Below are 19,958 nucleotides of genomic sequence, written 5' to 3' on the forward strand. Positions count from 1 at the left end.
ATTTCCACACTCTCATTTTTATTCATTATTTTTTTTTCATAATTACATTTTTAACATTGTATATTTTTAAATGCTGCTCTCACAAACTCCTAACAAAGACTAAATAACAAGTAGCACATAATTTTTACATCCTACAAATAACTAAATTACTCCTCTTAGTAACATAACAAATTACATTCTCTACGACAATGAATGTTTTAAAGTAGATTGAAATTTGCAAACATAACTGCACCCATAATAATTCATTATTGTTAATTTTTACTCTACAACATTTTAATTATTCATCTGGTGTCTTTTCTTCTATCAATGTGTCAGGTTTCTTCACTTTCCTCCTCCTTTCAAGGTTCACCTTTGAAACCAGTCGTGTGATCTCCAAGCTAAGCTGCAACCACTGTGCTGCATTCTACATGGGCATGACAGCCAACAAGCTGTCTGTCCGCACAAATGGCCACCGACAAACTGTCGCCAAGAAAGAAATGGACCAGCCTGTTGGTGAGCATGCTGCCCAACACAACAGCCTTCATTTCAATGACTACTTCGCAGCCTGTGCCATATGTATCCTGCCCACCAACACCAGCTTTTCTGAATTTGCGTAGGTGGGAAAATTCCCTGCAATATATCCTGCATTCCTGTAACCCTCCTGGTCTCAACCTTTGTTAGTCATTGTCCTCACCCATCCAGCCCCTTCCCTGTTCCCATTCCAGCCCTACACAGCCCTTATCCCAACATTACACTCAGTCCTTTTACTTCTTTCTTTTTCTGCAACCCCCCCTCCCCCAACCTCTTATCTGCCATCCATCTAACCTCCCGATTGCATATAGCTGCCCTACCCTCTCTCCACCTCATCCCTGCTTGCTCCCTAGTAACACTTCACTGTCCCCCATCCCTACCCTACTATCCCTCCCCCAACCAGCCCCAGCCTCCTCCTTACCCCTTCCCAGTTGCCATTCCATCATGCACTGGTGCTGCTGCTCACAGTGTGACTTCAGATGCCAGAGACTGCAGTTATGTGTGTGTGAGTTGCGTTTGCTTGGTGTGTGTTTGGTCTATTTTTGACAAAGGCCTTGCTGGCCAAAAGCTTATTTGTGTCAGTCTTTTTGTTGTGCCTATCTGCGACTCAGCATCTACGCTATACGGTGAGTGGCAGCTTTCCTTTTCATAATATTCCTATTTTCTGCCCTTTTCTTTTTCAGATTTTCTTTACTCTTATATCTCCTGTGGGCAGCTATAACATTGCTCGGCAATACTTGGGTAATTGGGATATTCTGAATGCTCTCATAGAATGTTATTGCATCTTCCACTGTTCACTGAGCAACTGAACTTTATTCATGTCAATTTTTGAGGAGCAAATTTTTATTTAATGAAAAATCACACTCAACTGTTGCATTCCTGTTTGAAAAGGCTGAACTCTATTTAATAATTTGTGAATGTTCCTGGTATTATTGATTACACAGCACGAAACATGAATAAAAGTCATCTACGAGGACTGTTTTTTTCTCAACCTCCGATCGTCTATCTAAGCAAGTAAGAGGTAGGGAGGGGCCAGACCTGCACGTCATGCGATTGCGCAGCTCCCCCACCACAACCTCTGCCGTTTTCAGCTGCAGTTTGTCAGTTGTAGCTGAGCTACGTCCTTGTAAACATGGCCACTACGCTCGATGCTCCCGCCAAATGTGAGTTACGAAGTGTAATCCATTTTCTGCAAGCAGAAGGATGTAGTGCTGTGCAAATCCATCGCAGAATGAGCAACGTGTATGGTAACAACGTTATGAGTGATGGTAGTGTTCGGGAATGGTGTTGAAAATTTAAAGAAGGACGAACAGACGTCCATGATGAAGGTGGACAAGGTCGTAAGTCTGTCGCCACTGTAGGCCTCAGTGAGCGTGTGATCAGGTGGTGAGATGCAAACGAAGGTTTACAATTAGCGAACTGTCAGATGAATCTCCAGACATTTCAAGATCTGCTTTGTACACAATTGTGACTCAAGACCTAGGCTATCGGAAATTGTGTGCACGTTGGATCCCAAAAATGCTGAGTACCGACCACAAAACGCAAAGGTTGGCGTCAGCATTATCGTTTCTCACAAGTTATGCCAATGAGGGAAACGTTTTTTTGAAGTCGATTGTTACTGGCGATGAAACGTGGGTCCTCTATGACAATCCTGAAACGACGGAACAATCAAAGCAGTGGATGCACACAGCTTCCCCAAGCAAGCCAAAAAAGTTTAAACATTCACTGACGAAAAGAAAAACAATGGCCACTGTGTTTTGGGACCATAAAGGAGTGCTGATGATGGACTTTACGGAGCAAGCTACGACGATAACCAAAGAAGTTTATTGCGAAACTTTACGTCGTCTTCACAGAGCCATTCAAAACAAACGCAGAGGAATGCTTTTGTCTGGCGTTATTTTGATCCATGACAGCGCCCAACCACACAGTGCCAACATGACAAGAGACCTCCTCAAAAAGTTTAAATGGGAAGTTTTTGAACATCCACCATATAGCCCGGACCTAGCACCAAGTGATTATCACCTGTTCCGAGAACTGAAGTCATGGTTAGGTGGGCAGCGCTTCGCTACTAACGAAGAACTTCAGGATGCCGTCAAGACTTACCTGTCCTCACTGGCGGCAACATTCTTCGAGGAAGGTATTGAAAAGCTGGTGTCAATGTATGACAATTGCCTTAATCGTTTTAAATAAGTTAAGACTTTACTGTACTTTTGGTAATAAATTTATTATTTTCTGTACATTTTTCTTTTATTTACAGCCAATCGGAGGTGGAAAAAAAGAACCCAGCCCCCGTATTACTGAAGAACAACTTGTGTTTTCCAAGTTAGTTTTAAAATTTAGTCCAAAAGTGGTAGGCGCTTTCCTGCAAATACTATACTGGGATTTGGTTTTCTCAGCGACAACGTCAGGGATTCTATTAGCAGTACAAAATGATACTAGTAATATTTTAACCCTAAGCTTCCCTTCCTCTGCTTGGTTAAACATTATATTAGGCTTTAATGGCATCAAATAGACATTCTACTGAGAAAACTAACAAATTATGAGACAGAAATCGTTGCCATTATTTACCTTCAGGAGGTGAAATGTGTAGTACTGCCGACAGACATATACAGGGTGGGGTAAATAAAAGTATCCCTGACAGGTGGATACAAATGGACGTTAATGTATGCATATAACTACACCCCGTGATATGTAAATCATACGTACACCCACCACATGATCCACATTGGTTCTAAGCATAGTGCGGGCTGGGTCTGTGTGGGTGGAGTGCTGCAAAGGAGACATTGGTACTCACAGTGGTGCAGCAGGTGTTCGCTGTGGAAGGTTACGTATGCTGTACAGCATACTCAGCAACTCTGTGCTGGGCACCCTCAAGGCGGACAGTTCTTTTATGACCATTCATGCATTCAGCCAGTTTATTGGTCATCATACCTACACAAAATGCTGTGTAGTCGGCAGAAGTAAGTTGATAAACAACTTGTGTTGCTTTGCTGGCAGCTCTGCCTCTGATATTCTAGGATTTCCCAGTGGTCTGGAGTAGATGATAAAGGGTGGATGCTTGGGACAAGTTTTACAGTTAAGATAATGGTTTGGGTATGTCATAAGGATGTTAGGCCGAGCGATAGGTGACTAGTGGGTGGTGTAGGGAGGATATCAGGGAGACAGTATCTCATTTCAGGGCTTGACTTCAGAAAATCACAGCCTTGTTGGAGTTAAATATTGAAGCATTCAAGGCTTGGATGTAACTGGGTCCCATTGGGGCTGAATTTTTTTGGAAATGGCAACTGTATTAGTAAGAAGGTGAGAGGAGGATACCGCCAGTGAGATTTGTTTGCGAATAAGATTTTTGAGGTAGTTGCAGGAAAGGAAAACCTGGGAGATGTAGTTGATGTATGTGTTGATGGATTTTGTGATGGAGCAGATACATTTGCCTAGGCTGTAGGGAAGGGAGTGTTTTATATGGAAGAGGTGGTAGTTATGAAAGCGTAAGAGTTGATACTTGTTAGTAAGTTTTATGTGGATTGAGGTTTGGACATGGGCTTCAGTGATGTAGAGGTCAATTTCACGGAAAGTTACTCTGCATATGGAAAAGGATCTTATGAATTTGAGTTCAGAAATGGAGTTGCATGAAGTGGAGTAGTTCTTCTTCACCATGAGTCCAGACCACAAATATGTCATCAATAAATCAGTACCAAGCCAGGGCTCAGCTTCTGAGTCTTGAGGAAGGCCTCTTCCATTAGGGTGAATCTGGTTGCCATAGTAGCCTCTCTGACTTAGCTGTAGGTGTCTGGCCCTCGAAAGTGGAGTAGTTGTGGGTAAGGACGAAGTTGGGGAAAATTTGATTAATTTTTATTTTGTTCATCTCAGTTTCATGAATATATAATTTATCTCTGCAGTGGTTACCAGTTTCTGGCCGACTCACCCCTTCTCAAATTATTATCTGTAACTAGTTACACGACACAGTACCAAAAGGCACAAACTGTTTCGTACAGGAAAGTCAAACTGTGAACAACAAATACACTCCTTGATATGACAGTCTAAGCAGTTTGTGTCTTTTGGCATGACGTTGAGTAACTAGTTGCGGCTAATAACATGGTGTGTGGTTTGAGAGTGGGAGTGTCAGCCCGAAACTGGTAACCTGTACAGCAGTAAACTGTATACTCATGAAACTGAGATGGACAAAATAAAAATTTATGAAAGTATACAGTTGTGGAGCTGCTGCTCCAAAGCTGCAGTCTCATATCAGCAAGGATGAAGTTGACTAGTGTGTCAATGAACAAGGTCTTAAGGAGACTTACATGTGGCTTCTGAGGGTAGTAGTATTCTGAGAGATTGTATGTGCACGGTATGAGTGTGTAAAGAAATCACATCACATCAATGGTGAAATGGGGGGTTCCAGGTAGGAATGGATCTGAGGAATTCTAGGAAGTGATTTGTCTTTTACGTAGGACAGAGTCTCTATATGATGGATTGGAAATGCAGGCAGAACATGACTGAGATGCATTTGGTGGGGGCTTTAAGGCCAGTCATGGTGGGACAGCCAGGATGGTTGTAATAAAATGAAATGAAATGTATTTTGAGAAGTAAGTACAAAGTGGGGAGTGTGGATCTGGTTTTCTATGGATAGTTGTGAGCCCTTGTGAGGGACCTAGGGTTTTCAGGATTATCTGCAGCTGTCTAGAGGAAAGGAATGGGGTTATTAGGGACAATTTTCTACACTGAAGTGTCTGAGAGCTCAATACCCCTCAGTCACATATTCCTCACAGTCAAATACTATAGTAAGTGATCCTTTGTCCTCAGGGATAACACACAAAAAATCTTTTTAAGGGAAGTTAAATCTTCTTTTATTTTAAGAAAACTCAAATCAGCTTTTCTTTTAGAATGAGATCCCATGTTTGTAAATCAAAACTTTTCTGTAAACACTGCAGCAAGCTTGTACATGAATAGGTACTTTTCTTCACCAGCCAAGAAATTGAGGGTTGATTTCAGAGTGTAATCACTGTTCATTGAAAACATTGTCATTGGAAGTGACAATAGCTGAATTAATGTACAGTGTAATGTAACATATCAAGGCTCACATATTTTAGTATGATACATTGGACTACTATACAAGTCGATATACTTCAATTCATTTACATGTACCTGTATAGGATCATATCTTTATTTCTAACTTACACCAATGGAGTAACTCGTATGAAACAATATGAATTGTTAATAAGGAACTGCCACAATTGTAGGAAAGTGCAAGATGAATTTATTTCTGTCCAAAATTATCATTTTGTAATATTTATTGTTAAAAATACTCAGGATGTAATTTTTGGGACAGAAAGCATGTGTAATTAATAAATTGAATCATAAGAACTATGTTATGTTTTGTGATTGTGCAATGTTATACTAAATAATTTCATAAATGTTTTTGATAATCGTAAGTTAATTAAAATATGTCTAACAACATCCAAGGCAGTCAACATTGTTCTGATGTTATATATACTGTATTACGGTGGCTGTAATCACATGGCAGTAGTTTTTGCAATGTGTGTTAGTATGGGTAGAAGCAGCTGTATTTTTGGAAGTAATATCTTTTTTTTCTTTTTTAAGATGTAGTTCAGAAACTGTTTTTATGAATAAACAGCACAAGTGATCTATAAACAGATTTCAACTACTTATTGTAAGAAAAAGTTACTAACCCATAATTGCAAGTTTAAATATCAACAAACTCAGCAAGAACTTTGCAATGATCAGAATGGAGAACAATAATTTCCATCAAACAATTACAACAGCTAAGCACAAATAATGCAAGTAGCATTACCTGTTCTAATAATAAGTAATATACATTGCAAATATGTGTCGTTCACAATCTGAAACACTTGGAATCAATAAACTGGAAATGTTTGGATTTTATTAATTTATTCTCATGACACACTTAAGAAAAGAGAATGTTACATTGGACAAACACTATGATTGACTGGAGAATTCATCACTAGCTCATCAAGCAACAACATTGATGCCTCAGACCACACACAAAATCTACACTTGCAAATCTGCAAACTTTGCCCGGCAGTTTAAATAAACTATCAAAAAATTTTAGATTTAGTTTATTTTCCAGTTTCAGCCACATATATTAAAAGTATGACTAGTTTCAATCCACCTGGATCATATTCCGATCTATGTAATGGTGTCAACAACCCATCATGTCTGTACTGGAAATACACATTAGAATACCGATAACAACTGTCATTCCATAAAAACATGATATGTTATTGATGCAACTACACAGATCTGAAGATGAACTAGAGAGATCAAAACTAGTCACTCTGCCCCTGAAACTAGAAAATAATATATATTCTTAAATACCAATTTAGCTGCAAGGTCTCTCACAATAAATATGTCAGCTACAGTGAACACGCAATCCAGAGCAACCATTCATTTTTTGGAACTTTCATTTCTATAAAAAAGTCATTGTCCAACACGACACCACTGTATTATCACTACATATGTACAGTTTCATTTAAGAGGTGATCACCACTGTGTGACTCTTAGTACTGGTTTGAGTCCACTCACTATGAATTTCTGTAAAATCAATAGCTTTGACATTTATTCAGCTGTTAACTTAGCTGTGTTTGGTATGTTTGAGTATAAACTCTTGACCAATATGCACACAACAGAAGCAAAGACTACATTTGTTTAACAGTTTGGGTGAGTGCACTTCCTTCACTGTTGGTGGAACCGCAACATTGTCAAACTGGCTTCAAGTTGTTGAGACATCATTCCATTAAATATTACTTTTTTTAGTTTATGAAGGTTATGTCAGCTTACTACATTTAGCACCAAGTTCTCTGATGGTTTTATTTACTTATTTTCTATCCGATTACTCATGTGCTCTCCTGTATTCATTAATACATTAACTGCCACATGCATAGTGATGGATGTTTCACCGCCAGACCAGGCCACACCATGGTGTCTTTGCTGTGGTCACTGGCGAGCAGACGATGTTAGGTGAAAGGCTCTGCTGTGGCTGTGGGCAGCATTGTGGCAGTCAACATGTCAAATAATATTGCTACTGTTTTTCATGGATTTGAATTGTTTTCTTGTCTCCAGTTATATTGACAGGTGATTATTTAGAAGGTCTTTCAATATTTCTGGAAATTCCAGTTTACATAATGCAAGAAATATTCTAATACTCCAAAACCATCAATATTTAATTCCAATATAAACACTGACAAATTGAGAGAATATACATATTGTTAATTTAGTCAAATTAGGTGCTAAAACACACTCAGTCTGAAAAGTTCTCAGGACAGGCGAATAAAAATGCACACTGGGTGCACAAGAAATTTCATTGATTCAACTATCAACACTAGCTTTGTCAATACACTCCTTGCTTAGTACAGAAAGTCTTCTCTTTGGATGTCTTTCAGGTGGCAATAAGTAATGGATCCATGTTGAATTGCTTTTGGAATATACTTCACTTTATGGAAAAGAAGGGAGTCTCCTACTTCCAAATTTTGTGAATATTGGAGAATGAGATGTTGCTGTTGTATGATTTTTGGTCAGTCACATTCTCATACATTCTCATGCAGCAGAAACCAGTTCTCAAATTGCAAATGTATGACTTATTTAAGACAGTAATAAATCAGACATTTGAAGAAAAGTGTAACCTGTATGACTATGCTGTGGGATGAATCAGGAATACTTTTTAGGTCTAAATAATACATTTTAAATCTCTAACAATTGTTGGCATTGGTTTCATTGGACTTGTCCCCTTGCAGGTTTGGAGTTTTGTGGATGGACTGTATTTAAAATGCCATATATCATCACCAGTTGCTGGGTCATAGGGGTGAAATGCCTAACTTAATTATCTTTCCTGCCAATCTTCGTGGTTTCAAAGATTGTTAATATTGCTTTCTTGGTTCACAGATGCATGAAAAATACTTACATATTTACAACTTCTGAACCCACTACTTAGCTACTGAATTGGTCACAAAGTAAAGTTGCTGCTGTAGATACCAAACTTATCATGTTTTCAATATATACAAAATCTGTTTCCTAGACAAACTCATTTTCCATGAAAATCATCTTGAAAGAAATAACCAGTTTGAAGAAATTGCACATAGCCAGATCTCAGGTGTGAGAAGAATGTGGGAGAGCCAATGTCTGCAATGTGCTTGTTTTGTGCATTGTGTGATGATTCTCAAAGTGAAACAGATGTACATGTTAGACTATCTTTGGCAACTTGACCAAGGGAATTTTGAAAAATGGTGGACAGCCTGCTTAAGCATATCAATTTGATTGTACCATCCTACAGTTTCAAGTGTGACTGTAGCAATGATTCCATTTGTAGCAAAGAAACCACACACAATTTTTTACCTTTGTTACACCTAAAGAATTGAGGATGACCCATACACATTACAGTTTGTTATCTATGGATAAAAATGGTAGGTAGTCATGCATTGTTACTAGTTCTGGTGCTGAATAATGACTTCTATCAGCAAGAATTAGCCCTATCATGCATATTGAACTGCCATCTTGTAAGTAAAACTGTCTCATACTGAACCACTGAAAACCTTTCTAAAATGCAGGTTTACATATTTGTTAAGGCACTGAACTCATACTGAAGGGGAGGAGGGGTTCAAATCACCATCCTACTATTCATATTTAGGTTTTCCTAAATAGATTCAGGTGAATGCTACTGATTAAAAGAGGCCACTGATGATTTTATTTTTTATCCCAGTCCAATACAGTACAAGTTAATGTTTCATCTCTGATGACATCAAAGTCAATTAGATGTTACTGACCTCACTTTTTTTTATTAAGAATGTTGAATAAGATCTTTGAGACAATCTCTGATTCAATCCCATGTATTAGTTTATGCTCAAATTCACTCAAACTGAAAAAAACCATCTCATCTCATGGATTTAGTTTGGTTTCAATTCTATGTCTTACAAAGACTGAGCTGGCCTGTGTGGCCGTGCGGTTCTAGGCGCTACAGTTTGGAACCACGTGGCCACTACGGTCGCAGGTTCGAATCCTGCCTGGGGCATGGATGTGTGTGATGTCCTTAGGTTAGTTAGGTTTAAGTAGTTCTAAGTTCTAGGGGACTGATGACCTCAGCTGTTGAGTCCCATAGTGCTCAGAGCCACCACCACTGCCACAGCCACAAAGACTGAATACTGTGCAGTAAACCAAAGGAGGTTCTTCTTCCACACTCAATACAGCGTTGTAATCTGTCAATATAGCCTAAGACTGGATGCAATTACTAGATGTTTGTCTGAGAAATGATAATGGAGCAGAATATGATTTGTCTGAAAACCTTTATATTTATCATCGCACTTTGCCACTTTACCTTCCTTTTTTAAACCTGTATGTCCTTCAAGAACACAATATTTACTGGAAAACTCTGGGTTTACCACACAATGTAACCATTCACCTCAATTGGTCTGCAACACAGGGAAAATGTCACTGTATATATGTGCATACCATAGGCAAAATCAAGTTCATAAACTGATCTACTGTTTTCTCCCTCTTCTTTATATGACTATTTGCTATTGAACACCTCCACTATACAGTGGATGACTGTATTTAGCATTCAATTATTTTGTATTCTACAAAAACATTACTTAATCAGATGCTTCAATAGTTTGTTTAAAGCAGTAGGTGTTCTGCTGAGCATGAAGGGCATTAATGTGCAGTCTTTTAAAGTGTGGTGTAGAGAATAGCATTTTTCTTTGACAAGCATACGCTACTTATCTTTAATGAGAGTTACTAATGCAACTCAAGAAGTGGTTCATTTATCTGTAACTCTATGATGTAGTATTCTACCACTGCCTTTGAGAGCTCTTCCTCATAATACGATCTACAGAAGCAACACGTTGGTGAATGAATAAATCACCGTTTTGTCAGTTCTTGATCTGTTACAAGACTTTTAGTCATATAGACTACCATTTCAAAAAACAATCTTAAATTTATCACAAAATGTGTTGTGTTTGACACTGGTTCTCACAAAAACTTTGCTAACTGGGGCTTCTCAAGATTTTCATGACTGTGTATGCTGTTTACTATGATTATCTGGCCACCAAGCTCAGTTTATCTTCTTCTCGCTCATTTTTAGCAAACCCCTGGAACTTTCTTGTATCACACAATTTGATGAAATCAGTGACTACAGCTTCATCAACTTCATTAAAATTATTTCCTATTATAACATTTTACGTCCTGGAACTTTGATCCTCCAATAACAGCACTAAGCACCTTGTGTGACAAGTATACTGTTGCCAAAACCCCACAACATACAGTCAGTTCATTAGCAGTGTTCAAGAAGTGTGACGTACACACTTAACCATGACAGTTCAAGCAGCCAAGAACATTCCCTACCTTTTATCCGAGCCTTAAATGATATGCAGATGACAGAGAATTTGGCAAATACCATGTAACAGATGTCAAATTTTAAGAGGGTAGTAACAAACTATAGGATCATAATAATATTACTTGATCATTCCCTGTCAGATTCTCCTGACAATCTGCAATATAAGTGTCACAAAATATCAGTTATCTCCTTTCATTTGACAATTAATTTAATGTAGAAGTTTTTATTTCCCTTTCAAATAGCGATAAAAAGTTCTTTGTGAGTTTGTGGATGCAGAATAAGAAAACTAAAACACTTTTACACATTATTATACAAAGGAAGGATTGTTACTCACTGTAATGTTGACACACCAAGTGGCAGACAGGCACAATGAAAAGACTGTTACGCACTAAGCTTTCGGCCAAAACTCTTCTTCAGAAAGGAATAACAACAACAACAACAACACTCTCTCTCTCTCTCTCTCTCTCTCTCCCTTTTCGCACAACCAAGCACATGACTGCTATATCCTGTCATTCGAATCAAAATGCAACTGTCAAGCTGAGTGGAAGCAGGAAGCTTTGCGGAAGACAGGAGCGGGAGTGAGTGGAATGGGGAGCGGAAAAGCAATGGAAAAGAGAAGGGAAAAAGCCCAGTGGGCGTGTAAGCACAGAGTGGCGCATGATGAGGATGGTGATGTGATAGATTGTTGTTGTTGTGGTCTTCAGTCCTGAGACTGGTTTGATGCAGCTCTCCATGCTACTCTATCCTGTGCAAGCTTCTTCATCTCCCAGTACCTACTGCAGCGCACATCCTTCTGAATCTGCTTAGTGTATTCATCTCTTGGTCTCCCTCTACGATTTTGACCCTCCAAGCTGCCCTCCAGTACTAAATTGGTGATCCCTTGATGTCTCAGAACATGTCCTTCCAACCGATCCCTTCTTCTAGTCAAGTTGTGCCACAAACTCTTCTTCTCTCCAATTCTATTCAATACCTCCTCATTAGTTATGTCATCTACCCATCTAATCTTCAGCATTCTTCTGTAGCACCACATTTCGAAAGCTTCTATTCTCTTCTTGTCTAAACTATTTACTGTCCATGTTTCACTTCCATACATGGCTACAATCCATACATCTCTTCATCAGAAACGCTTTCCTTGCCATTGCCAGTCTACGTTTTATGACCTCTCTACTTCGACAATCATCAGTTATTTTGCTCCCCAAATAGCAAAACACCTTTACTACTTTAAGTGTCTCATTTCCTAATCTAATTCCCTCAGCATCACCAGACTTAATTCGACTACATTCCATTATCTCCATTTTGCTTTTGTTGGTGTTCATCTTATACCCTCCCTTCAAGACACTATCCATTCCGTTCAACTGCTCTTCCAAGTCCTTTGCTGTCTCTGACAGAATTACGTCATCGGCGAACGTCAAAGTTTTTATTTCTTCTCAATGGATTTTAATACCTACTCCAAATTTTTCTTTTGTTTCCTTTACTGCTTGCTCAATATACAGATTGAATAGCATCGGGGAGAGGCTACAATCCTGTCTCGCTCCCTTCCCAACCACTGCTTCCCTTTCATGCCCCTTGACTCTTATAACTGCCATCTGCTTTCTGTACAAATTGTAAATAGCCTTTCGCTCCCTATATTTTACCCCTGCCACCATCAGAATTTGAAAGAGAGTATTCCAGTCAACATTGTCAAAAGCTTTCTCTAAGTCTATAAATGCTAGAAACGTAGGTTTGCCTTTCCTTAATCTTTCTTCTAAGATAAGTCGTAGGGTCAGTATTGCCTCACGTGTTCTAATATTTCTACGGAATCCAAACTGATCTTCCCCGAGGTCGGCTTCTACCAGTTTTTCCATTTGTCTGTAAAGAATTTGTGTTAGTATTTTGCAGCTGTGACTTATTAAACTGATAGTTCGGTAATTTTCACATCAGTCAGCACCTGCTTTCTTTTGGATTGGAATTATTATATTCTTCTTGAAGTCTGAGGGAATTTCGCCTCTCTCATACGTCTTGCTCACCAGATGGTAGAGTTTTTTCAGGACTGGCTTTCCCAAGGCTATCAGTAGTTTTAATGGAATGTTGTCTACTCCCGGTGCCTTGTTTCGACTCAGGTCTTTCAGTGCTCTGTCGAACTCTTCACGCAGTATCTTATCTCCCATTTCATCTTCATCTACATCCTCTTCCATTTCCACAATATTGTCGTCAAGTACATCACCCTTGTATAGACCCTCTATATACTCCTTCCACCTTTCTGCTTGCCCTTCTTTGCTTAGAACTGGGTTTCCATCTGAGCTCTTGATATTCATACAAGTGGTTCTCTTTTCTCCAAAGGTCTCTTTAATTTTCCTGTAGGCAGTATCCATCTTACCCCTCGTGAGATAAGCCTCTACATCCTTACATTTGTCCTCTAGCCATCCCTGCTTAGCCATTTTGCACTTCCTGACAGATTAGAGGGACATAAACTATTGGGTAGAGGATATGGAGACAGTAGGTACCATAGGTTGAGGCTGAGATGATTCAGGAGTGGAGAATGTGTTGTAAGGGTAACTCCCATCTGCACATTTCAGAAAAGCTGGCTCATGTACTGAAACAGTCATTGAAATGAGGCATGTTATGTTCAGCTTTATGTTGTGCCACAGAGCGAGCCACTTTGTTCTTGGCCACAGTTTGGCGGTGGCCGTTCATCCTTGTGGACATCTGGTTAGTAGCCATACAAATATAAAAACCTGTGCAAAGATTACTGCAGAGCTGGTATGACAGCTGTTTTCACAGGTAGGCTGGGCTCTGATGGGGTAGAATAAGGTTGTGGCAAGACTGGAATAGGAAGTGCCGGTTGGGGGGATTGGGCAGGTCTTGAACCTGCATCTTCCACCGAGATATGATCTGTGTGGCAAGGGTTTGGGATTGGGAGTGACATAGGGATGGACTAGGATGTTGTTGGTGTCGAGTGGATGATGGAACACTACTTTAGGAGGGGTGGGAAGGATCTCGGGTAGGATGTCCTCATTTGAGGGCATGATGAATGATAATCACAGCTCTGACAAAGGATGTGGTATTGCTGTTCCAGTCTGGGGTGACGAAGGGGGCACTTGTTTGTAGCTGGTTCTTAGGGATGATAAGGTGTGTTGGGGGGATATGGCATGGGAAATCTGCTTACTAAGTCCTTCTGCATATTGGGCAAGGGAGTTCTTGTCACTGCAGATATGCCATCCCCATGTGGCCAGGCTGTATGGGAGGGATTTTTTGGTGTGGAAGGGATAACAGCTGTTGAAATGCAGATACTGTTGGTGGTTAGTGGGTTTAATGTGGATAGAGGTGTGGATGGAGCCATCAGAGGAGAGGAGGGGCCTAAGACTTTAGGCAGGGATTGGAATTTATGCTGGATTTCTGGTATGGGATCACTTTGGTGGAGTTTATAGGTGGAGGAGTCAGACAACTGGCAGAGAAATCCCACCAGTTACTCAATGTGGTCTATAACGACAGTGACAGAACTTTTGTCAGCAGGTAGGATGTTTAGATCAGGATCTGTTTTGAGGCGTGCTTCTGTTAAAAGGGCTGTGTATTGCCCTTGCATGTCATATACCAGCTCTACTGCAATCATAGTGCAGCTTTTTATATTGGTATGACTATCACCCAGCTGTCCACCAGGAGGAATGGCCACCTCTAAACTGTGACAAAGAACTAAATGGACCAACCCCTGGCATAACTTGCAACTGAACATAGCATACTTGATTTGAATGGCTGCTTCACAACCCATGCCATCTGGATGCTCCACTTTGCCACCACTTTTTCTGAGCTGCACAGATGAGAGATATCCTTACAACACATTCTCTGCTCCCGAAATCATCCCAGCCTCAACCTAGGGTAAGCTACTGTCCTCAAACCCTCCACCCAATAGGTTCTGCCCCCTCTGTTCTACCACGACCATCCAATTTACATCCCCTCACCATCATTGTGAGTCGCTGCTCTGCCATTGCACCCACTGGTCTTTTCCCCTCTGCTCCTTTTCCACTACACACTCCCCCTCCCTCTTCCACATTTCCCTATGTTGCACCATCCAGCCTTGTTCTGCCACCTCCTAGTCCCCACATGCTCTGCCATGCAACACTGACTCCTCCCCCCCCCCCCCCACGTGTATCTGCTGTCCCTCCCACTTTCCTGCCTCACTCCAGATTGCTGCTTCAACTCTACATGATGGTTACATTCTGGATGGAATGGTCAGACATAATGGTCATGCGTATGTGTTATGTGCTTGCTCGTGAGAATATGTGTATTTTTTCCTTTCTGAAGAAAGTTTTGCTCAAAAGCTCAATGTGTAACAGTCTTCTCGTTATGCTTTTCTGCAACTCAGTGTGTCATCTTTCCGTTAAGTAGCTATCTATCCTTTTCATAATATTGTTGATATTTCAACCTGGACTCTTCACTGTTACACAGAATAGTAGTGCATCACACAATAAATAGTGGCAGGATACTACGAAATAATGATATGAATCAGCCACGCTGGACTGCCATTTCAATGAAATACAGAAACATTAGCAATGCAGATAATAGCATTTTTGACCAAGATGAACTTCATGTTATGGATTTTTTTACCACACAATACACTGTATCATTTGGATTAAAAAACTATATGTGGTCTCTGACTGAGAATTCAGTAGGATGTGAAGACACTATGTCTTACTGCCGTGGTCTCTTGAACGCATGACATGAATCAAAGAGGGGTCCAGACATGTTTCTGAGGATCTCCCTGCATGCAGTTTAAAAGACATTCTGCAATGCACAGTGTTTGTTAGAGCACAACAAAGAAGTTTCCTATCAATCATACCTCAGACAGTTTTCACGGGTGACATGACAGCAATTGTGGAGCCACGGGGAACTGTGGTACCGATCGTACCTTAAACAAGGCATGCACATTCTATCTGACACATAGCTGTATTTCGTGCTTGTGAAATGTGGTAAGTGGATCTGCTTGAAGGAGGGCCAATACTTCAAGCTATATAGACTCTGCCATAGCAGTTGCTGTTCATATTAATGTCAACAAGCAGATGAGATTAGCTGTTGTGTCGAACAGCACCCTGGATATCCCAGGCTGTGGCTAATCCACGTCCCTGTAATATCCTTTCCTCCAGGAGTTTCACATGAGAGCTTGTGTGGAGTTTGGATGGAAGGAGACAAGGTACTGGTGGAAGTAAAGCTGCAAGGACAAGCTGTGAATCGAGCTTGGGTAGCTCTGTCGGTAGAGCTCTTGCTCACAAAGGGCTAAGGCCCTGAGTTCTAGTCGTGATTCGGCACACAGGTTTACTTTAAGAGTCTGCATTTTTGGACTAACTATTTCTTTTCCATCAACCACTTTCTCCATCTTTCAAATCTTTGATCTTTTCATAGCATCTGCCCTTTCTTCTCTAATAACTACTTGTTTCCCATCTCCCCTTATTATGTTAACAGTTTTACTCAATTTCCCAATTACATTTCATTTTGCAAACGTAGCCTAGTATGGTATTTTACTTCTGTTTATGGGAATGGATGTAGTCCTACCTATGTATGTAAAATAGTTGATACAAAATGTCACCTTACAGGTATCCAAGTCAATGCCAAGTAAGTTATACTGGAAGAACAGCAGTTGTAAAGTGTAATCAGAAATGCAACTGCTTAGGAGTAGTAGATTCTTGTTAATTATCTCTGTACAAAACACTGACCCCTCTTGTATGGACAATTAAGATGCGATATCACAAAATCCAAACAAATACTCTAATTGGACAATATTCGTACATCAATCCACCACTGACTTGCAATTTGCAAACTTTATTTTGCAGAATGGAAAAATGTGACCTGGGTTATTTATATTTTTTCTTAATTAATGCCTCCATATTCAACCTTAGTCACTGCTTGAGTATCAACTGAAGCATATAAGTTTTAATATTGTAAAACACTAAAATTATGAGAAGCAAAACTATAATGTAGTTCAGAATTATGGGGTATATCATGAAAAATGGAAGCAAAAGTAGAAAATAGTTCAGAATTACAAGGTATATTATATATAAAAAAATATGCATGTTAAAACCAAACCTGAGAGGTGATCAACAAAAGAGGCAGTATTTAACACAATACAGCCTGCTACAAATGTAGAAATTCTATCGAAATATAGCGAAGCAGGTAACTAATAAAGAGGAATGGAACAACACTGTGGATCAAATAGTATTTAATGATACGAATGTTCAATTTTGAATTTTTTGTGAGGGATGGTGGCGGAGAGTGGTGGATGTTTGGTCTGCCAGTATCGGATCTGTATGCATGTGAACTAGTTTTATAGTGTCCGTGTATCTACAAATATTACACGCAATTTAACTCTATGCAATCTGAGTTATGAAACATGCTCTCTGCTACAGCTTACTGGTGCTACAAAAAACTAAATATTACCTCCAAATCATTCTGTTTCATTGGTGGTACACCATACAAATATCCTTTGCCATTTGATCTGCTGTGTGTATAATGGATCCAGTCTGGAAGGTCTGGGGCATTTAATAAGGATGGTCGATACGTATACTGACTGGTATGTCCTGGGAGAAGAAAATACATACTGGCAGCTACAAGAAATTAAGTTAAATTTCTGTTCGCTTAACGTATTGTCTTTCTCATGTACCTTGCAACGTCCAGTTAAACAATGATGGAACTATGGGCATCACAAAAACTTTAGTAGTAAGAAACGTATCTTGTGCTGCACATGTCGATACCAATAAGAAAAGCAAGGGAAAAAACTTCATTTTATTTTGTGTGAAATGGCTACCTCACTGAATCGAGATAAAATACGAGAGACCGGGATTTACTTCTAGACTGTCAGTGTCAGCATTTTACAATCAGCTTCTCGATCTCAAACTGCCTATTGCGCAATTACTGTAATGACCAGAGAGACTAGAATTAAGACCACAGACATTTTACACATATGCTACATCGCCTCTTATCTATGCCGGCATGCGGATAGAACAGACAGCCTGCGCTCCGCGATTGGCTGTTTTTTCATAGGTGATAAACAGGAAGGACGCACAGTCTAAAAAAAATGAGCAGTAGTGTCAGGACAGTAAGTGCGGACCCGTGCCTTTATTTCACTATATACTTTACGAGAGGTATTGTGGCTGCACTCCTTTCAAAGATGTACTTTGGCTTTATAGGGTGTAGACTGTAGAGAAATATCCGCTACCACTCACAATAAAAGATTATATATTCGTCACACGACTGGTTTAGAATTTGTGGCCATCCTCAGATGCTTACATATTCATGTACATGTTCATATTGCAGGAGATCACTGTTTGAATAAAAAGAAAATTATTTGCTGGTGACTAAACAGATACAAGTGGAACAACTGTAAGTGGTAAGGCAGTATTTATCGAAAATATATCTGTACTTACATAAAGATGAAATATCGTTATTGTAATTATGCTGTGGTGACAGTTTTTCCAGTCAGTTGCACATTTGTTGCCATTTTCACATCCATGTTTCATTTTTTTTAATTTAGCTGCATATCACGAGTTCACGACACAGTAGTTAAATATGCTGCTAAATTTTCAAAAACTGAAACATGGACGTGAAAATGGTACAGGACTGTAGATAGAGTGGTCGAAGAATGCCCTATGGAAGTGCCAAATCTTAAGGTGCCTGTACGCTGGAGTGAACAAGTGTACATGCATCAGTGTACAGAGCATTCCTTTTGGTGAAACGGGAGGCAAGATGCGTTCACTCAAGTTCGTTTGGCATACGCAAGTGTTCGCTCATGATCCACGTTTTGTCAGTCTTGGAGCGAATCCTTGAATGAAGTTCATGTGATAAACACGTACTTAAGTGTCAGTGGTTTTTACGTCCTCTGTGGGTGCCAGTAACAGCACAATGAATTATGGTAAGTGAAGACAACTAATCATGAGTCAGATGCAGAAAAATTCAGTGATATTTTGTTTCTTCATTTGTTTCACTTCATAAGCGGATCCCAGCAATTTAAGCTGTGTTGTTAGGTTCCTGAATAACCCCATCTTCGAAAGTCATGATATATTCACAGAAAGAAAGCAAAGCATTCTTGGCAGTGACGACTGTAAATATGATTGCTGCTCGTTTCATTCACAGCGATTTCAGGTTTGCTGTTATATTCCTGCATAACCACAGCTTTGGAAATCTAATGAACCAGCATCTTCCACCCAAAAAAAATTATTTTCAGTGATTATCATTAGTTTCTCTATAATGTCGCAGTATCCGAATAAACGACGCAATATATTAGAATTTAAGAAGTTTTCGCTACCCTCCAAGCTAATGGAAAAGTGCTAATTAAACAGAATACAAATTTCAAATTCCTACGAACCAAAGGAAATATCAGCAAACTCTTTTACAGAATGAAAGAAATGAGGAACAACAGTCTTGTTGAATACCAACATATGTGCATTATGATACAAACAAAATATAAACGAACTTTAACTGAAAGAAACTTTTTTAATTCCACCTAAACAGATGAATAAGAGGATACCAGTGTAAGTGGTTTATTTTCAAATCCTTGTTTTTTCTGTGAGTCAAATTCGACGTTAGGAAAAGCAAATGGTCCATACTTGAAACTGTAATTTTGTATCATACTACAAACTTGAATCAAAATTTTAATGTGAAATTGATAGGGTGGGAAGAATGTAGTTAAATTAAATGTGACGATATGTAAGCACAAACATTCAGTTGGCCTTAGAAAGTTGAATGTAACTACATCAAAATTTTTATTCAATGATGAATCAAAGTAAACTTTGTAACAATAGCAGAGAACTTACTCATACAGAACTCAAAGACAAACATTGAAAACTTCCAAAATGAATAACGAAAATAAAGGTATTCCTAAAAGTAATTTGTTGTTTGAGGGTCTTAATTGATTGATTCATCAAAGTGCATATTTTACATGAAGGCACTGCCTCATTACCAGCGATGTGTCTGACAGGGACAGGGACTGCTCGCATCAGGGTTGGCATAGCAACTTTCGATCGTATCTTTTCTTATACGTCATCATCGGTTCACATGAAAAAAGTTAAGGACAGCATTAAAGATACAAAAACACTTTTGTTACACAGTATCCAGTCCTCGAAAG

The 19,958-nt window shown here is 39.4% G+C and overlaps 1 protein-coding gene across 2 annotated transcripts in view; it reads right to left on the reverse strand.

Moving 5' to 3' along the window:
• Window positions 1-17,748, reverse strand: part of LOC124606711 (epsilon-sarcoglycan) — a 103,207-nt gene extending 85,459 nt beyond the window's left edge. For both annotated transcript variants that reach the window (XM_047138742.1, XM_047138741.1), the window contains exons 1-2: window positions 17,499-17,748; window positions 17,276-17,415 (exon numbers count right to left, since the gene is read on the reverse strand). In XM_047138742.1, the coding sequence (XP_046994698.1) occupies window positions 17,276-17,415; window positions 17,499-17,619 (261 nt within the window). In that variant the 5' untranslated portion in view covers window positions 17,620-17,748. The remainder of the gene's footprint in view (window positions 1-17,275; window positions 17,416-17,498) is intronic.
• Window positions 17,749-19,958: the final 2,210 nt, after the last annotated feature.

The sequence above is a fragment of the Schistocerca americana genome, chromosome 3 (genome assembly GCF_021461395.2).
Source record: "Schistocerca americana isolate TAMUIC-IGC-003095 chromosome 3, iqSchAmer2.1, whole genome shotgun sequence".
Taxonomy (NCBI): domain Eukaryota; kingdom Metazoa; phylum Arthropoda; class Insecta; order Orthoptera; family Acrididae; genus Schistocerca; species Schistocerca americana.